The sequence below is a fragment of the Anguilla anguilla genome, chromosome 11 (assembly GCF_013347855.1).
Source record: "Anguilla anguilla isolate fAngAng1 chromosome 11, fAngAng1.pri, whole genome shotgun sequence".
Taxonomy (NCBI): Eukaryota; Metazoa; Chordata; class Actinopteri; order Anguilliformes; family Anguillidae; genus Anguilla; species Anguilla anguilla.
In genome coordinates this window covers 4,944,464-4,964,758 of record NC_049211.1, presented here as the reverse complement: position 1 = coordinate 4,964,758, position 20,295 = coordinate 4,944,464, and the positions used below count along the sequence as shown (strand labels likewise).

Genomic DNA, 20,295 nt, shown 5'->3' with positions numbered 1-20,295 from the left:
AGTGAACCTTATTATTATTATTATTATTATTATAGAAATTATGTCCTACTGAATGAAACATTGCCTAAATATATTTCTTTGCATGTATTTGTATAATGCCAAATGTCTATTAAAGATATATCATAGAACATAGAACAGTATAGGCTGACCAAACACCTTAACAGAAGCAGCAGAGTCAAACACAATGTGTGAAAAGCAGGGAGGCAGATCAGAAAGCAAATGTATATGATATCCGTTGTGTCTTGAAAATGAGATTTTCTAAAAAAGTGAATAAAAATAAATACGCCTCCATGAAGCACAATCTGAGTAATAAAAACAACAACAATAAACCATGGTTACCAAACTATAGCAAAATAGAATACGCTATAATCTTAATTTTTTTATTTACGTAAAAAATGTGAAATTAGACAAATGTGATCAAAAGCTTAAATGTATATAATCATTCTACCTAATTTGTTATTTAAATTTTCTGTCAAAACAAATTCTACCTCCAATGTTTTCCTTTCATTCTACGTCCAAGATCACCTTTTTTTAAAATATAGTTTCTACAAACAATATAGTATGTAAAAAAAAAACAAAAATGACAGGAGACAGGAGAAAAGCACTTCCAGAATGATTTACAGCAACCTTCTGAAGAAATATCGTTGAACGAAAGTAGGTACACGATTCATTTGAATCTGATGGATGAGGAATGATTGTTTCATTTTGAAAAGAGAGGGGCAACCTCAAATCCGACAAATTACCAGAAAGGAAAAAAATGGCCATTTATGAAAATAATTGTTTGGCCGGATTCTGAATTCGGGGTGAGAAATAATAAAACCTTCTCTCATAATATTTAGCCAGTTAGTCAACTCTCTAAAATGTACGTACATTATTCTATATTAAGGTAACCTAAGATCATATTAGATCATTGTAAGTTTTTTTTTTGTCACTCTCTAAATCCATTTCAAAGCCAGTGACTAACATTAGCACATACTGTATGGTTCAGACAGCTGGGATGTTTGTTGAGTTTTACTGTTTTTTGTGTTGGCTGTGGTGAAAAAAGAAAAAACAGAAAATAAAACAGGAGAAAAATGAAATACACCCTGTATTTTAATACACATAAAATGCACATTAAATTAAAAATGTTAGCATCAAGCCAAGGTGTGCTGCTCATGTCAGTTAAAAGGCTTTAGGATAGAGAGTGAATATTTTATTACGCTATTTGTAATTTCTCATAAGCACTTTATTGCTAAATTTAGATGTTAAAAAATACTGGCAAGTAATGGTAACAATAAACAGAAAGGTACAACAAACAATTAAAAGTACAGTATATTAATTTTGTTCTTTTATATTATCACTACAACACATTTCATGCAGATAGTTTATACATACAGTTTTATTGGTACAGCTAATGTAAACGTTATATAACATTGTTGCATCTCAGGAGAAGTCTTGGCAGAGAAACAGCCCCAGCTTCCTGAGGTGTGGTAGCTATGGAAACGATCAGAAGCAACAATGTCACACGGCTTACTGTGACACACGATCATCTCCTCCAGATCACCTCTCCATAAGTCCGTCTGCATCACATGTCACATTTTACTCTATTATGAGTTAATTTCATTAGCGGGGGGGATCCACAGTGGGTCACACACGGCATTAGCCCCCCCCCCCCCCACCCCCACCCCCATATATATACGGCAAACTCTACCACTTAATGAAGCAGCTGCCCCCCCCCCCCCCCCCCAATGGGACCCGTATGGGAAAAAATCATAGTCAAAATGTAAACCTCTTCTTTTATCTTAACTTCATGTTTTCTCCACGAAAATAGAAAGAAGAAACTGAGAAAATTTTGAATTATGGAACCTTGAAATGACGCCCAGGGCTGAAACAGTGCAGAAGCCTCATTAAGGGGTTTGGGGGGGGGTTAGGTGTGTAGGGCACCTCAGGTGGTTCTCTCCTGTCACACCCCCGGGACATAAAGGGGAACATGTAGACACAGCAGCCGAATCGGTATCAGACCAACACCAGAATATTCACATCACACACAGAAAGCTTTGTGTGTTTTCCAAATTACTGAAGTATCAGTGATAAACTATGCCAGTGTTAAGCACAGACAAAAGTATAATTCATATTGCACTGTGATGAAAACGTAAAGCAAGGAAACCGATGCATGAAGATTTTATTTTATTATTATTTTTTAAATTAATGTAGAGCATATTCTGTATGGGACCAATATGGACCGCAGTATAGAATACTGGTTAAGCAACTGGACTTAAATTAAATTAAAGGTTGAATTCCCATGTAGTGTCATTGTACCCTTGAGCAAGGTACCTTTGTGAACTGCTTCAGTATATATGCAGCTGTATAAATGAGTACTGTGTAAATAATAAATAAAATTACAATGTTGCTCTGGATAAGCTAAGTCTGCTAAATGGCAATAATGTCATGCATTGATACTGTAGTATGACCTAATATGACATACTTAATTTTTAAATTGCGTTCATTATTAGATTTGTATACTTTTCCATGGTTCATCATATATGTGTATCTTGAGTATCATAAAAGGGAGATATTAATTTTCATGCAATATTGCAAATAACAGACTATTATGGTCATGCTATGTAATATTACATAAATTGAACATGCACATCATTTTTAGTATTGTGTGAAACACTCATGAGCTTGTATGTCTAGTTTACTGTTATCAACATACTTACCACATATACTCCACACATATACAGCAACACAGTGAATAGAATGTGTTTTTTTAAACTATTTTTCCCCAGATACGCAAATAAAATGAAACTCCACAATGCTGCTTGTCTTGCTATTTGGTACACTTATTAGTCAATTTAATAAAGTTACCAACACGCAAGATATGCAGCATTGTGGAGTTTAATTTTGTTATTTGTGTGCGCTTTATCAGCTGTTTTTTTTTCTTCCCCAAATACACAAACTATTTTTCCTCCAAATTCATAATCACCTCTGTAGTTACTGCTGTGTTACCCGTATCTACGCAAGAAGCACTGGAGCAATGTGTGCGCTTACCAACGGGCTGGTGACTTCTTCCATTTCACAATTCACACAGTACCGTTGACAATGAGAGCAAGGCAGTATGTCTCATGAACAATAGCCGCTAGCCTGTAAGTGCCTAGAACAGTGCTAGGAAGGACACATGCTCAGTAACCTGAGAGACCCATCTCGCCCCCCCCCCCCCCCCCCCCCCCCACTTAAACCCCCCTATCCTGGTAGGGCGGAGCCAATGGTGTTCCGCTCTAGCAGGCCTCCCACAATGCACAGCTAATTAGCTCGGTGTGGAACACATGGGCAGATCCACCGAAACAGCATGACAGCTGCGAGCGTTCCATGCTAACGTGCTAACGGCCGATTCAGGAAGGGACCCGTGCACATAAAAGTCAACGGATGATCACACTCAAATGGCTAGCAGGTGCAGCTCACAAGCACAACAATATATCATGTTCATATCATTAAGCTGCAAAGAAAGTTATTTGCTTTTTTTAGTGAGGTCCATGTCAAGTTTACCTTGAGGCAGCAGTAGTGTGCTTGTCTTAATTGTCTTAGCACAATTATTTTTAGCAATAAAAAAATTGGTCTTGGTGTCAAGTTCTTTGAACCACAAAGTAACACCTTTCCTAACACCTGGTTTTTAAAATTGAGAAAGAACTGATTATATAACATAATTTATAATTGACTGAGCTATATCGAGGTTAACCTAGTCTACTCTGTTTATGTCAAAACGTCTCTCATCGTAGATATCCACCCCACTTTGACGTCTAGATTCCAGCTTTGGCTCACTGGGTTTTGTTGGGGGTTTTTTTTTTAGGCCGGGGGGGGACAGAGGTCGGGATGACGGACGGCTGCCTGATCGACGAGCTGATCGAGCTGACGGCTCAGAGCCTCAGCTACCTGGAGATCAAGGAGCACTTCAACGTCATCAAGGAGATCGGAAAGGGGAAGTACGGAACGGTGCTGTTCGTCACCCATCGCTGCCGGGGTAGGTCTGTGAAATAGTCACCCATCGCTGCAGGGGTAGGTCTGTGAAGTAGTCACCCGTCGCTGCAGGGGTAGGTCTGTGAAGTAGTCACCCATCACTGCAGGGGTAGGTCTGTGAAATAGTCACCCATCGCTGCAGGGGTAGGTCTGTGAAATAGTCACCCATTGCTGCCGGGGTAGGTCTGTGAAATAGTCCCCCATTGCTGCAGGGGTAGGTCTGTGAAGTAGTCCCCCATTGCTGCAGGGGTAGGTCTGTGAAGTAGTCACCCATCGCTGCTGGGGTAGGTCTGTGAAGTAGTCCCCCATTGCTGCAGGGGTAGGTCTGTGAAATAGTCACCCATTGCTGCCGGGGTAGGTCTGTGAAATAGTCCCCCATTGCTGCAGGGGTAGGTCTGTGAAGTAGTCCCCCATTGCTGCAGGGGTAGGTCTGTGAAGTAGTCACCCATCGCTGCAGGGGTAGGTCTGTGAAGTAGTCACCCATCGCTGCCGGGGTAGGTCTGTGAAGTAGTCACCCATCGCTGCAGGGGTAGGTCTGTGAAGTAGTCACCCATCGCTGCCGGGGTAGGTCTGTGAAGTAGTCACCCATCACTGCAGGGGTAGGTCTGTGAAATAGTCACCCATCGCTGCCGGGGTAGGTCTGTGAAGTAGTCACCCACCGCTGCAGGGGTAGGTCTGTGAAGTAGTCACCCATCGCTGCCGGGGTAGGTCTGTGAAGTAGTCACCCATCGCTGCCGGGGTAGGTCTGTGAAATAGTCACCCATCGCTGCCGGGGTAGGTCTGTGAAATAGTCACCCATTGCTGCAGGGGTAGGTCTGTGAAATAGTCACCCATTGCTGCCGGGGTAGGTCTGTGAAATAGTCACCCATTGCTGCAGGGGTAGGTCTGTGAAATAGTCACCCATTGCTGCCGGGGTAGGTCTGTGAAATAGTCACCCACCGCTGCCGGGGTAGGTCTGTGAAATAGTCACCCATTCCAAACAGACACATGCTGAGCTAAAGACCAGTGGTACCCATGGCAGAGGTGGGCATGGTTTTCATGCCAACTTCCGCTCTCAGTTATTTACTTAGCCCTAACAAGTCTGCCATCTGACATTTTACATACATTTCTTGATAAGCACATCAATGACAGCTAAAGGCTGTTCTTGTGTCCCTATATGACATGTGTTACGGTGATATAATCTTAGAGTGTTTGTGAACTCAGTCAATTGGCACATTTAGCCAGGGTAATTGGAATAAATATTGTATATTAATATTTATGGGAACCATAACATAAGCACAATGAACCAGCACAAGCTAAATGTTCTCTGGATATACTCAAAGTCCAGTCCAAAGTTAAAAAAAATGTCTCTTTCCAGTACCTGAATCGATCCCTGAATGTGATGTGCTGTGCTATTCTAAACACAGCATCCGCCAGTTATGTTCTAGCCATGTCTATTATGTGAACCAGATAAAGCTGAAGCATTTCAAATCATTCTGCATGAGCTTAATGGGGAGGGTGTTAAATGTGATTGGATGGGGCCTTGTCTTATATTTTCCCTTTCCGGCTGGTTGGTCTTTAGGGACGATAAAGCCCATGTCCTCTGATTAATGAAAACAGACTAAGGTTCCTGTTGTGCGTTTTGCATGCATAATCATACTGAGGAGCTCAGGATGATGATGAATTGCTTCCGGACGATGAGCATTTTAAAATCAATATTCCCGTGTGTAGGTAATTAACCTCGTCAGTTGAATGCTGCAGCTTACAGCCTCACTTCATCCATAGCAAACAATAATTACTAGAAACAACTGAGACGCAAATAGCCTGAATCTAACCCCCTCCTCCCTCCACCCCTACCCCCACCCCCATCCCAGATTGGCTGGTCTCACTCCTCCATAACTCTGGAAACAAAACGTACTTCCCCATCGAATTAGGCTGTCACTTCATTCAAACACACACTTTCCCCGCCATTCAATGAACAATCTGGAAGAGGAACATGTGCCCGTCAAGGTAGATGGTCGTGATTTCCCCCTCCTGCCAAAAGATGCCAATCTGGTACATCAAATTAGGGCTAGAATAAAGCATGCAAGATGACTGTGAACAACAGGCAACATTTAGGAAAGCAGGATAATACTCATTTATTTAGTTATTTATTATTAGCCAATAATATGTATTATCTATCCATTCAGTTTTAAACTCCTGGTCAGGGTCGTGAGGAAGCTAGAGCCTATCCCAGCATGCATTGGGTGTGGTGCAGGGCAGGTTCTAGGTGACATGGGTGGTCACCTTGGGTGCCATCTGTCTTGGGGTGGGGGGGGGGGGCTATGAGTTAAGGGGTGTCAAGTGGGTCCACAATTGCTATCTCCTGGACACACCCACCCTCCTCTTGTAATCAGGGCTATTTTTAGGCCTATAGGGTGGCATAAAGGGTAGAGCTGTGCCTGATTGCATGTACCGTATCACTAAGAATAGAAATGTGAAGTTGGGCTTTTATTCGGGCCTGTCCCCCTGGCAGGCACCCCCATGGCCCTGAAGGTGATGCCCAAGGCCTCCACCAAGCTGCAGGGCTTCCTGCGGGAGTACTGCATCTCCCTGCGGCTGTCCCAGCACCCCTGCATCGTGGGCCTGTTCGGCATCGCCTTCCACTCCCAGGAGCACTACGCCTTCGCGCAGGAGCTGGTCGTCGGCAAGGACCTGTTCGCCGTGATTCAGCCGCGGGTGAGCGAGTCAGTGTGTCAGTGAGTCAGTGAATCAGTGAGTCGGTCAGTGTGAGAGTGAGTCACTGAGTCGGTCAATGAGTCAGTCAGTCAGTGATTCAAACAATTGGAATATGTTACGCGCAGGAGCTGGTCGTCGGCAAGGACCTGTTCGCCGTGATTCAGCCGCGGGTGAGTGAGTCAGTGTGTCAGTGAGTCAGTGAATCAGTGAGTCGGTCAGTGTGAGAGTGAGTCAGTGAGTCGGTCAATGAGTCAGTCAGTCAGTGATTCAAGCAAGTGGAAAATGTTACTTGAAGCACTGGTCTCCTGTCTCAATAGCTGTATTTGATTTCCCAAGTAAATAACACCAGTCATATGGGAATTAAGTCAACATCCCGAACCATATAAATCCCTTACCGCTGCATTTAAAGAAAAATGTCCAGCCTGTTAGCTACATAATATTCAATTATAGATTTTTTACTTAAGTATGATGCTGATGCAGAAGCCGCTTCAATCAAACTGAAAAAACGAAAGCGTTCGTTTCATTTTCAGGGCTAACCTAGACTGCTTGTAATACCGCAAAATCGTGGCCATGATATGTATCCGGTTGATAACTATAATTGCTATTGTTATTATTATAACATCATCATCATCATCCTCCTCCTCCTCCTTGTCCGCGTGGGCAGGTGGGCATCCCTGAGAGTGCGGTGAAGCGCTGCGCCAGTCAGATCGCCAGCGCGCTGGAGTTCATCCACGGGCACGGGCTGGTGCACCGGGACGTCAAGCCCGAGAACGTGCTGCTGCTGGACCGGCAGTGCAGCCGCGTGAAGCTGGCCGATTTCGGGCTGGCGCAGAAGCGGGGCGCGCTCATCCGCCTCATCTCCGGCACGCTGCCCTACATGGCGCCCGAGCTGTGCGCGGTGGTGGCGTCCCCGGACGGGCAGCGCGCCCCCGGGGTGGACCCCCTCAGCGTGGAGCCCAGCCTGGACACCTGGGCCTTCGGCGTGCTCCTCTTCTGCGTCCTCACCGGCTTCTTCCCCTGGGAGAGCTGCACGCCCGCCGACGACTTCTACCGCGAGTTCGCCGACTGGCGGGGCGGGGGGGGTCCCACCGCCGCCGCCGCCGCCGCCGCCGAGCCGCCGTCTCAGTGGCAGAGGTTCACGCCCGCCTGCCTGGAGATGTTCGGCGAGCTCCTGGAGCCGGACGCCGGGCGCAGGGGCGGGGTGGGCCGGGTCAAGGCCTACGTGGACCGGGACTGGGTGGCGCGGGCGACGGACGCCGCCGAACCGGCGGGAGAGAACGGGACGGTCGGCGCCGCCGGCGCCAGCGCCACGCTCAGCGTGCGCCGGAGCGGCTCGGTTAAAATGGCGGACTGAACCCCCCCCCCTCTCCCCACCCCCCCACCACCCCCCCCCCAAAACCCGGGGGAATTTCAGTATTAGGCAGCTAATACCCGCCTTCCCAGGCTCTCATACTGGTTTATTTTTTAAACAATAGAGAGGGTTACTCTAAAAAATTATCAGGAGAGAGCTTGCTTCTCTCTCTCTCTCTTCACAGAGAAGTCGAGGGGGAAACTGAAAAACAGGGAGTCACCTGATCCGATCTGGACGCGCCGTCCAACCCAAAAACAGAAACCGAAGACCGCGCGCGGCTAGGGTACCTAAAGGTTAGCTGTGAGCGCCGCAGTGGCACATTACCCCTGACCGCCACGTCCTCAAGGGCAGCGGTCACAGCAGAGAGTTCTCCAGCCACGCTCCTGCGGTATGCTGCTGTAGGAGCCGTTTGACAAGTCTATCAAAGTGTCAAGCCGGTGCTGTCCTCTCAGCGTGATATAATAGCGTTAGCTTACGTAACGTTCGTATACAGTTAAATTTAGAGCCCTGTAAATACGGGCTCTCGATGCTAGATGAGTATTAATAGCACAAAGGCCGTCGAAACACCGTGGAATTCAGCGGGGAACAGGCCACGGGAGATCGCAGGGATCAGTTAGAAGAGTTCAGGTAGCCGTTAGAAATCCATCTGGAAATCTGACGGATGGACAGATGTTGACGATTACGTTTGCGGTGTGGGTGCATTGTAGATGCGCACGTGTATATTCTCAGATTTTTTATTGTTATTATTTTTTGCATCTGTTCTTTTGTAAATGATGTTATTCTTCCACGCACTGCATGTGTACAGACTGGGTTGCTTTTGAATTACAGTGCACACTCTTGTCCTCACAGCGATCTAGTGAATTATCTGCTAAAATTGTAGGTAAGGCTGTGTGACTCTAATAACGGACAATAAAGAAACAAAAAGTTTTCATGTGCCTGGTTACAGATGGACTGGTAAATGGACTGCATTTATATAGTGCTTTTATCCAAAGCGCTTTACAATTGATGCCTCTCATTCGCCAGAGCAGTTAGGGGTTAGGGGTTAGGTGTCTTGCTCAAGGACACTTCGACACACCCAGGGCGGGGTTTGAACCGGCAACCCTCCGACTGCCAGACAATTGGTCTTACCTCCTGATCTGTCGCCCCACAGCTGCACACCCTTGGCAGTAATCTCAGTTTAGTCAAAATGTGAAGCGGCAAAATGGTTCTCAAGGTTGATGAGGATTTGAAGAGCCCACTGGCTCTGCAGTAAGACACGCAGTGCTGGGTACAGTGGTGCTCGTTACATAAAGAAACTGCTTTCACTGCCTCGATGTTGACTTTTTTTATTATAAAGTGTAGCTCGGCGATCTTCATGCCTGGTCCTGGTAGGCCCGGCTGGTTTTTGTTGTTACTTGGCACTTAATCGATCGATTTAGTCGATTACACAGTTAACTGACCTCACCTGGTTTTCTTGGGTCTGAATCGGTCCCTGATATTAAGGCGAAAAACAAAAAAACAGCAGACCCTGCGGCCAGCCAGGACCAGGAATGAAGATCGCTAATGTAAGTAGCAGCCAGTGCTCCATGTGCCCATCCAAAAAAAAGGAAAGAAAAAGAAAATGAAAAACGTATGAGCGTGATTTCTCTGCTCCCCCTTCAACCCCCCCCCCCCACCCAAACCACCCCTGGAGAGCGGATTGAATGACCTCACTTTGAAGCATCTTCCATAACACTGTGATTCATACCCACTTACCACCCCCTTACTGAGCGCACTCTTTTACCACTACACCCCCCAACCCCCCCCACCCCCCCACTTCAAACCGTCCGCTGGCATCTGCTGCAGCTGGCTCGCCACTGATGGATTCCACTCTCTAGGTTTTTTTTTTTTTTTTTTTTCCTTCCAGAAACAAATCACAGCGGCTGTCTCCGGTTCGAGAGCTGTGCTCGGTAAAACGGGTTTAGGGTTTGGGGACTTTGGGGGTGGGGGTGTGGGGGGGGGGGGGGGCGAGGTAGGGCAAACTGTGGGGGTTTTATTGGCGCGGGGTCTGAACTTACTTGCCCTGGTGCGTACACATCGTTCGAGCCGTCACACTATCCCGGGTCACCTGTCAGCAGACCCGGGAGCTGGGATCGTCCAACGGGACTTCAGAGGCTGCGCCCAGACGTCCTTTCGTTACCGCCACCAATGGGCATCATTAAAGAGTCACGCTCCACGTGGCATTGCCCTTGGATTACATGCCCTTCAGAATATAGCCCTGATAGTCCTTTCCACTTCCCAAAACATCAGCTGGTAATTTCACTTACAGGTCCCAGCGGATGAATACCTTACATCATTCTGATCAGTTTATTTGACTGCACTGTACTTTCAGTTCTCAGTCAACACACAGACAGGTGGATCTGAGCTGTTAGCTTTTACTGGGAACTGCGCTGGAAGAGTCAGTGTAGCCACCGTACCCTGCCAACAATCGACCCTCCACCACTGTGCATATAATAATAAAAATGATAATAATATGTTTAATATTTTTTCCCATTTTCCTACACTCAAAGCAAAGCAACAAAGAAAAATACAGTAAAATAACCATAAATAAATACAACTGTAAACACAAGCAAACCACGGAAACACGGAAAAAGATCAAAATACACAAGTGTGGCAGGCGTTACTTCTGCTACAATGAGAGGGAGCACACAGAAAGACTAGTTGGAACAGGTCAGAAAAGTACTATGGGTACTATGAGCACGAGTCTGCAGCAGCAAGGTGCAATCATAACATAATATAATGTAATGTAATGTAACATCACATAAACATAACATAATGACAAGACCAGACCATTCGGCTCAACAATGCTCGCCATTTTTATAAGCTTTTATTCAGCTTCATCCTGTTTGGAGACAGGTGGGTAAGCAATCCTTGTGGTATCACTAAAATATGCACCGCTAAATACTATGAATAATGAGTATGACAAGGACAGAGAATCCCTGAACCTTTCTACATGTTAATTTGTTCAAATAAATAAATTTTTTTTTTTTTTTACATCGCATAGCTTTTTCAATGGAGGGTTAATGCATTTTGCGGCAAATGATCAATGCGGTCACGCTCATAAATAGCCAATTCAACACGTGGTATTCCCACCAAAGTAGCCCTTCAGCACATTCTTCGCCCGTTAGGCAAGGCATATCAACTTGCATCACACGACTGACAAACAGGATCAATGATTGCATCAACGAAAGCCAACACCCCGCTCTCTACTTCCTTCCCTCTGCCACGGCCTGACTCCGCAGGAGTAGATCAAACTGTCGCCCTTTGCACACACAGAAAAACACGATTCCTTAACCCTTCAGGGCGCAAGGTCACAAATACTGCGTGATTAGAGTGTTCTAAACTGAACGTTCTGATGCCGATGTAACAATCACTGCTGGTGACTGAAAGCAGAGGAGTTCTAGAACACCAGCTATCAATAAACATTTGTACAAAAACCAACTCTTCAAAAGGGTTATGCCATCTCGGATCACACAGTGGGATAATTTCTTCATTTTCACAGTAAAGGTTTAACCCTTACTTTCCCATTTTCGCTCACAAAACAGAGACAATCTGACATTTTATGCTTGACCATAACCATACGTTGTTTAAAAAAACAAGTCATGTCAGTACTGCTTTCCATGAGTACAGCACCCTCATGTTGCATGAGCCTTAGGAAAAAAGTTTCAACTGAAAATAAGATTAAACTATTAAAAAAAATAATTTATATATTTTCTAAATCAGGGAATTTGCACAAATCCTGGAGGCTATGCTGTATGTGCTGCTTTGGAGTTACTTGAAGTGTATTTTCATGCCCAATACCTGCCACTATAAAGCCTGCAGGTTGTCAGAAACTACTCTTAGGTGTCTAAAATATCCTTTCACAGCACACAAAAACCTGTCTTTAAAAAGAATATAATCCCCTCAACCTTCCACGGGCTCAAAATCACCAAAACCACTTAAAGAGTTGTGGCATCTGTGCTTTTGGGCAGAACCTCTCATAAACACCCCCAAAGTGAACGAGAGGAGAGAGGGCCTATGCTGGGGGTGCACCACAAGGGCCAATCCATTTCGGGATTTTATGCCCACTTCTGCTCTAAATTATATAACTGGCTCAATCATATCTTGATCTGACATTTGTATGAGCACCGGTCACAGCTCAAGTGACAAACATCATCACTGCACAGGGTTAATTAATTGATTGATTGAGTTCTTGAGTGGCACTGTGCCACATATGATACATACCACTGCATTAAACCACAGTTTTATCTTCATTCTGAAATCTGAGTCTAAAATTTCAGGGGGCAAAAACATTTCAGTGAGAATAACTCTGGGCTCGCGGGCACACCTGCAGGTAGATCCAGGTAACTGCCAAACGAAACCCAGGAAAGGCACGAGAGCACAAAGCTCAGACGAAAGAATTTGAGTGAACTGGAACAAGAAAAACAGGGAGCCTGTTGCGCCACCATTTGCCAGCTCGCCAGGCGTTTTAAACGAAAGGGCGCACGGATGAAGCTGTCATTCGTTGCCCTCCGTCTGCATTACATCATCCTCCGGGGCCTTCGTTGCATGACATCATCCTCTAAAGCAGTGGTTCTCAAACTCCGTCCTGGGGGGGGGGGGGGGGACCACTGCGTATGCTTGTTTTCATTCCAACCTCGACTGCAATCCCAGAATTTTAACAAGCTGCTAATTTCTCTTAATGAGGTGCCTTTCATGTTTTAGAGCTGGGGCCCCCAGTCTCATCCAGAAAGGGCCAGGGTGGGCGCACACACCTGGTTCTAAGAATCAAGTTGCTTAGCAAAGACTCACTAGCATACACAGCGGTCCGCCCGGACCGAGTTTGAGAACCACTGCTCTAAGAGTCCGCGGTGTGATTCCTGGACAAACAGATGCGCCACCGGGCAGCTCCAGCTACAGGTCTAACAGGAGGCCAGAGGAAAGACAGCTCTCTCTGTCTCACTCTCTCTCTCTCCCTCTGTCTCCCTCTCCCTACCTCACTCTCTCTCTCTCTCTCTCTCTCTCTCTGTCTTCCTCTCCCTACCTCTCTCTGTCTCCCTCTCTCTCTCTCTCTCCTTCTCTCTCTCTCTCTCTCTCTCTCTCTCTCTCTTCCTCTCCCTACCTCGCTCTCTCTCTCTCTCTCTCTCTCGTTCGAAGAAAAACCCATCTACCCTGGGACCCCGGGCCCTATTAATACGGCTTCCACTGCAATGGAAAATCTCCACAGCTGAGCCGTCTTCACCCGGCCGAGCGCTCCCCATTACACCACCGGAAAGGTTTGCGGTGATGTTAGGAAATTCTGTGATTTTTTTTGCCTTGGCACAAGAACCCCCCCCGTGCCCCCCCCCCCCCCCCCCGCCTCCCTAAAGGCCTGAACCAAAGCCCAACAGCAGCAGGTCTTTGCACAGCGGCATGAGTGCATCGGGATTTGAGAACATCGGCTTGAGTGTCAGTGGCATGAGGTTATATAACAGGTGTCACTTGAGCAGTTTGCACTGCCTGTCAGCTATTATGTTCTTTTTTTGGTGTTTAAATAATGGCTGTTGTTTAAAAGCATTCACATCTGGTGAGGTCATAGCAAGCACTGACAATCGCTGGATACAAATAAAGGAAACCGTTAGTCTGAAGTATGCTGTAGCATAAAGCTAATAGGTTCCATTGTGGAGAAAGGACAGCCAAGGCTGCTTTGATTCACTCGTTCATCTGTGCTTCAGCAAAGACTTCACTGGTTGCTACTAGTTACAAGATGTTTACCACAGAAACTTGAAGGAAAGTTTTATGTATGTTTTATGTACCTCTGTATGAGGTTGGAAATCCCATTACATAAAATAAAAGTGTTGTGTGGTGTGTGTGGGGGTGGTTTGGGGGGTTGTGTTTGTGGACTGAGTGGAAGGGTATCTGGATGGACTGCAATTATGGCCGGAAAGTGGCCCAATGGCTCAACAGTGGACGGGCCAGACAGACAGCCCATCTCACAGTGTCTCGTTTGTCTCTCGTCTTTCACCGCTGCTGCATTGTCCCTGGAGTGATACACACTGAGCGGCTCGCCAGGCGTGAGCCCAACCTACGTTCAACACCTCCCTCAACACCAGCTGTTATTTACTCATCAACGCTCAACTATTGCCACTCGTAGTGAATAGCTACTCAGAGTAACCACAACACACAACAGCACCTCCCTCACAGCTGTTAGATATTCATCAATGATCACTATTACCGCTCGTAGTGAATGACTACTCAGAGTAACAACAACACCTCCATCACAGCTGTTATTTACTCATCAATGCTCACTATAACCACTCGTAGTGAATGACTACTCAGTAACCGCGAATAAGCATGCATAGGAAATGGAAGAATTTGTGTGAGGTGGGATTCGATCCTATGGCTCAGCGGTCTTAGGCCGCGACATTACCAGTGAGCCACAAACTTACTAGCTGTCTCAACTGGAAATGTTTGTGGGTATGGGGCATGCCGCCCGCCAAGGCATAACTTGGCGGGATGGCACACTTGCCATCCCAATACGATCCAGGATAACTACAACAAACACTGCAGGCCCAAGTAACGTTTGTTTAGGTTTCGTTTTTTCCGCAAAATATAAGTACACTACACATACTTTTTATTCTACGATGGAAATATTGTGTCAGTGACATCCAAAATGAAGTAACGCGTGGCAAGAGACTAGGAAGTAAAGCATGCGGCTACAATGATAGGCGTGTTGTAAGGAGAATTCGTCTGCAGCAGCAGTGATGCTTTCTGGGAGTACAAGGCCAAGGGAAGGAAGAATTAAAAAGCCTCGCCTTTGCTCTGGCTTTGGAATGTACATCAGGTTATTTCTGCTCCCGGCCTCCTCTCTCTCTCTCACACACACTCTCTTAAGCTTCCATCCCTTCTCTAAGCGTCGTCCCTCCAGCGAAACCCGCCGCCGCCGCCGCTGCTGCTGCCGGCGGGTCTTTTTGTGTCTACGTAATAAACCCGGGAGCGCTTACTAGCAAATTAGTCCCGCTGGGGCGTGTCCCCGAGAGAGCCGCGCTGTTTTAGCGGCGCTGAGCAACGGCTGTCAAAACACGCCGCGTGTGTCGTTCCGCGTCCAGACCCCGCTTCAAAAAACGTTTCGCTACCTTGTACGTGCCCATTTGCGGTCATTCGTGGCGAGCGGGACCGCGCGGGATAGCTGCAGGGGTCGCGGACTTTACAGGACGCCAAGCGCTTGTTTTTGAAGTGTGATAAAAATGTATTATTATTTTTTTTTTTTTTTTTGCAGCAAAGGGAATGACTGCTTATTACATCCACGCCGGCTGTCTGTAACCAAAATGAATGGTGAACATGATACATTTTATACTGATTTCAAGAATATTTTTTTTTCTTTTTTTAAATTCTTTTTTTGATTGGGTGGGACACAGGTTTGCCCCCTTTTTTGTTTTGTCTTGTATAGCCGTCCCTAAATTGCAGCAAGCAGATTATTTGCTTATTACTTTTGTGGCCATTTGGAATCCACGCTGAAAAGGCTGCTGTTAATTCAGAAAACTATGTAAAAAAAAAAAATAAATAAAAAAAGTAACAACCACAGGCTGCAGATACTGTAGGTAAAGCATTTAGTTTTATATAAACACCCATGCTTTTTGAAATGGCTATGTCTGTACACTGTATAAAAAAATTAAATTAAATTTTAATTCCCCATTTTCCAATTCCAGAATTTTATAGATGGCATAATATAACATATTATATATAACAATAAAATCAATTTATTTGATTTACGCCTCCAATTGCTTATTTCCAAAACAAAAGGAAGACACATGGTGCAGGGTGAATGGAGATCTCCAAATAAAATTTTGTTTTTTTTGCAAGAAAGCATTTCACTTTGTTTCTCACAAAATTTGTCTTTATAATTAGTTTTATATTTCATAGATTTATTATATTTATCCCATTGAATATTTTTGTTTTGAATGTTAAAACATGTGGGAAATGGCTTCTTGTGCTGTAGATCAAACTATAGACATGTATATAACATACAGTTTGATGCACAACATCAAAGCAATCTCCTAGCAGGGGAGAAACTCAGGGTGCACTCAGAAACTCAAAATCCCAGAAGCCAGTGGTTGTATCGGCACACGCTTTGGAACACCAGAGGCCAACACTCCACTTATATTCCAATGAGTGAAATGTGTCTCTCTCTGTTGATGTGCACAGTAAAGCATTAAGTAAACTCAGAGTGTACGATAACAGAGTATAATAATATTTATTTCCCCTTGATTTGTTCTAGGGTTATCTACATTAGAATTATGTGAGGAACTTCAGTGGCATTTTACAAATCAAGCTAAATGACACTATTGCAGCATACATAAGCATGTACACACATGCATAAGCAAGTGTTTGCAGGACATATACTCCATGAATGGCAAAAACTACAAACTCTAAGGATACATCGAGTCAGACAATGACTAAAAGTGTATTCTCATAAGCACAGGGAGATAAAAATCTTTCTAGATAAACAATACTATTTATTCACTAGCTATATCAATATTGAATAATAGCTAATGCAATGCTAATATAATTTACATTTCTAAACTGTCTCAAGGTTCTGTTTTTAATTATAAATGTGGGTGAGCATTAACTGTCCTTGAGGTACAACATTTTAATGGTTAGTTTTATTATTGTAATTCCCTTTACTAGCTAGTGTATATCTTCATATGGACCATAACACCCTCCATAATTTAATGTAACTGCACGGATTAAAAAGCACTAAAATTCTCATTGTTTTTACAGTTCAATTCTGTGCCAAAAGAAAATGATATACTTTGTCCTTCACAAACCTTTCATACTTCTGTACGCACCTAATAATAAACAGTGTATACGTTTCATTTTTAAAACTCTACTAGGTCCAGATTGAAGCATTGAACAAAATCTGGTTAGAGAGTGAGCCATCCTTACGTTGGCTAACTGCTCACTCCACCACTGGAGAGCTGTAGAAGAGAAAGATCATGATTATTTTAAAAAAAATGTTTTGTTTTTTTAAAAGCAGGTTAAAAGAGGTTAAACACAGGGAACAATAATATTAGAAGAAAAAGAAGTCTTCTGGTGATTAAATTGTACTTGAAAATTCTGATGAAAGCGCTTCTCACCCGTGTTGGATTGGCTGCAGGAAGCCATCGCTGTCCGTGTTACTCAGTTTCCTCTCTGAGGTGTTCTCATAGTTACGGAGACACTGTGGCTCCCTGACCAATGGAAGCTCTATGACATCATCATAGTCCTCCTGAGACTCCGCCTCTCTTCCAGTGGCTGAATTCACAGAGCATCAGTCAAAACAGTCAAAATGTGATAAGTCATTTACTCTCTCAATATTCCAGATTAATGTTTCCAAAGGTCAACGTGGTAGCATTAGTTTTAAGTATAAGTAGTATCAGAGCATCAGATGGGAAACTTATCGTATACTGCTGTAAATCAACATAAGTCAGTTAGAAAAAGGTTTAAAAAGCCAAGCTAGCATAAAGTGTAAAAAAAGTGCCTAGGTGTGAGGAACATATAGCTGCAGTCCATATCGTGATTATTCAGAGGTTCAGCCTACAGGTTTTCTAATTGAAGCTCATAAACTCTCAATATGTTCCTGACTTCAAATTTTTCTCTTCATATTATGCAAAAATGTGTGCACATGTGTATACGATTTAGACCAGTGGTAACCAACGCTGCACCTGGAGATCTACCATCATGTTGTTTTTAATTTCAACCCAAATTTGGCACACCTGACTCTAGTAATTACTGTAGCAGCTCAACACTAGCTGTTGAATGAGGTGTGGCTTTGTTAGGGTTGGAGTGTAAGCCTACAGGACGGTAGACCTCCAGGAACAGAGTTGGGCAGCCCTGCTCTAGCTGTTGAAGGAGGTGTGGCTTTGTTAGGGTTGGAGTGTAAACCCTTCAGGATGGCATATCCTCCAGGAACAGGGTTGGTTACCACCGATTTAGACCGATTTAGACTGTGTAAATTGTCCATGTCATGTTTACCACAGGCCACGTTCCCCAGGGTTTCCCTCTGTTCGTGGGTCGCCAGCTCCTCTCCCAGGAGTCGAGCGGCACCGGCGGCGGCGTCGGCGGCTTCGTCCTCGATGTCGTCGTATTCGGAGGAAGAGGAAGCCCCGCGGCTCGCCTCAAGGTCCACTTCCACGGAGCTCTCCGGCACTGACGAGGACGAACAAGCGACCAATGAGGCGGCAGGAAATTATGATTTATGTGGGTACCTTAAAGGGATTATTTGTGAAAAAAAATGATTTTAAGTTCAGGCATGGGCGTTCTGAAATTTCGTACAGGCATTAGGAAGAATTTTTTTTTCCACGCAGAGTAGTAGTCAATGCATGGAATAGCCTGCCAGTTCACGTAGTAGAGGCAGAAACTCTGGGGATTGTCAAGACCAGGCTTCAAGACCAGGCAGTGTTAGATACTACCTAGTCTGTAGGTAATCAGAGCACTAGGTACAATTTAGTTAGGAAAATGGCGACCATTGTTGGATTGAATGGCCTGTTCTCGTCACTGTTCTATTTTACTTGATGTTCATTTCCTATTGACATACACACCCCACTTGCATAGGCCAGACCCAATAGCCTAGGCATTATAGGGAGGAGCCTGAACTGTCTGAAGGTCATTGGTGCACAACGGTTACACCTTAAACATTTTTAGGAAACAAGCTGTATGGAACACCAGTATAATTCTTGATAGTTGCAACCAACACATGCACACTAAGTCTGAGAGCACATCCATTCAGGATACCTGAAATCATGTTCAGAATAACAGTTCTCTTTCATCCCCATTAATACTGATCAGCTAAAATGTGCACAAATGACTGTTATCCCTGTTTATTTCTTATGATGGTGACCTGTGTGCATTTAATGATTGTATTAAAATAAAATCGATTTTATTTTATTGTATTTATGGACCACTAAGCTGACACATATCCCTGTGAGAGAGGTATCATGGAACCTACAACAGGTGAGGCTACCTTGCTGAGTGACTCACTGATTTGAGAACGCACAGATCAATGACACAGATGGCTGGAGTTGACAGCTGGAAGTTTCTGATTTCTAAACGGCAAGAACCCATGAACAAGATACAACTTGCCTTTTGGTAGGACACGAGCGGTCAGCTCAAGAACTTCTGCGGACATAGCTCCTAACAGGAAGAAAATAAAAACCAGACCAATAAAAGTAACAGCAAAGCAAAATCACAATAAATCAAGTAGCTACATGTCTTTTTATGGTATTGCCTTTCAGAATAAATGTTTTTTGGTAAGTAAAGACTTGAATGCACAATCGTTTTTTTAGTGAACATGCAGCACAAAGAGGTCATCACACACAATCTTTATTTAAGCCCACTAATACACTAATGCAATAAATAAAAAAAGCAATCCTGACCCAGCAATCTCCTAAAATTAGTAACCTGAACAGCGAGGAGGGAACATTTTATAAATGCAACTCATGCATACCTTTGTTTCTCATACCTATATTTGACATTTAATTGTCATCTGACAGAACATTTTCATAATCACCAGTCTCAAATGCAGACATACCTGTCTTTAAATTCCTTACTGAGAGAGAGAGAGAGAGAGAGAGAGAGAGAGAGAGAGAGAGAGAGAGAAAATTGTGTGAATAACATTTTTTAGCTTGATTTTATCCTATTTTCAGTTAAAAAAAAATTATTACACACAGTATTTAGTATATTTAACAAGGCATTATATAATTGCATAATGGTCTTCACATAAGGGTCCTCTTCGAATAATATTCCAAAATGAGTTACCATGGCATTTTCTTTTAATTAATTGACTGGTACTCATTATTTTGATCAGTTAAATCAGACGTGTTATACATGTCCATGGTTTATAAAGAAACCACTAAAGCAAACCATTGCCTGTGTCCTGCTGTATAGACTATTCACAGGGTGCCCTCTGCTGGTAGTAAAAAATATTCCATGGTGAGGTTTTGTATCATGGTCGGTAATATACCATTTCATTTAATCATTAGGTCACAGCTTAATATATTTGTTTATCCAAAGGAAATTTTTTGCAAACCGCTGATATTCATTTAATATATTATGTAGACAATTTGGGTGGGAAAAAATGCAAAGACTTCATTTTGCACCTTAATCTTTTTACTTTTACCTCTGTATAACCATAGCCAAATGACCAGTGCAGCTGCCAGGACCAGGATGGTGAGCAGTAGAATGACCACAGCTGGGTTCACAGGGAATTTTGGGTCGACGTAATCTGAAATAAAACGTGT

At 44.2% G+C, this 20,295-nt stretch overlaps 2 protein-coding genes and 1 long non-coding RNA gene across 3 annotated transcripts in view; 2 read left to right on the top strand and 1 right to left on the bottom strand.

Annotated features, from left to right (window-relative positions):
- Positions 1–20,295, top strand: part of LOC118207890 (plexin A3) — a 591,709-nt gene that overhangs the window by 94,481 nt on the left and 476,933 nt on the right. The window lies entirely within an intron of this gene.
- si:dkey-8e10.3 (serine/threonine-protein kinase SBK1) lies at positions 3,831–8,045 on the top strand. The gene is made up of 3 exons (XM_035382075.1): positions 3,831–3,997; positions 6,488–6,690; positions 7,355–8,045. The coding sequence occupies exons 1-3, from the start codon at positions 3,850–3,852 to the stop codon at positions 8,042–8,044; spliced, it is 1,041 nt and encodes a 346-aa protein (XP_035237966.1). The 5' UTR covers positions 3,831–3,849; the 3' UTR covers position 8,045.
- Positions 16,454–18,221, bottom strand: LOC118207896. Its single transcript, XR_004761478.1, has 3 exons — positions 18,032–18,221; positions 17,155–17,311; positions 16,454–16,995 (listed from the first exon to the last, which is right to left on the bottom strand). It is a non-coding gene; the product is annotated as an uncharacterized LOC118207896 (long non-coding RNA).

Excerpts from the sequence above, each read along its gene's own strand:
- si:dkey-8e10.3 (XM_035382075.1), top strand. The coding sequence starts at position 3,850 with ATGACGGACGGCTGCCTGATCGACGAGCTGATCGAGCTGACGGCTCAG. Across the intron at positions 3,998-6,487 it reads CGTCACCCATCGCTGCCGGG|GCACCCCCATGGCCCTGAAG; the intron begins GTAGGTCTGTGA and ends TCCCCCTGGCAG. Across the intron at positions 6,691-7,354 it reads TCGCCGTGATTCAGCCGCGG|GTGGGCATCCCTGAGAGTGC; the intron begins GTGAGCGAGTCA and ends CCGCGTGGGCAG.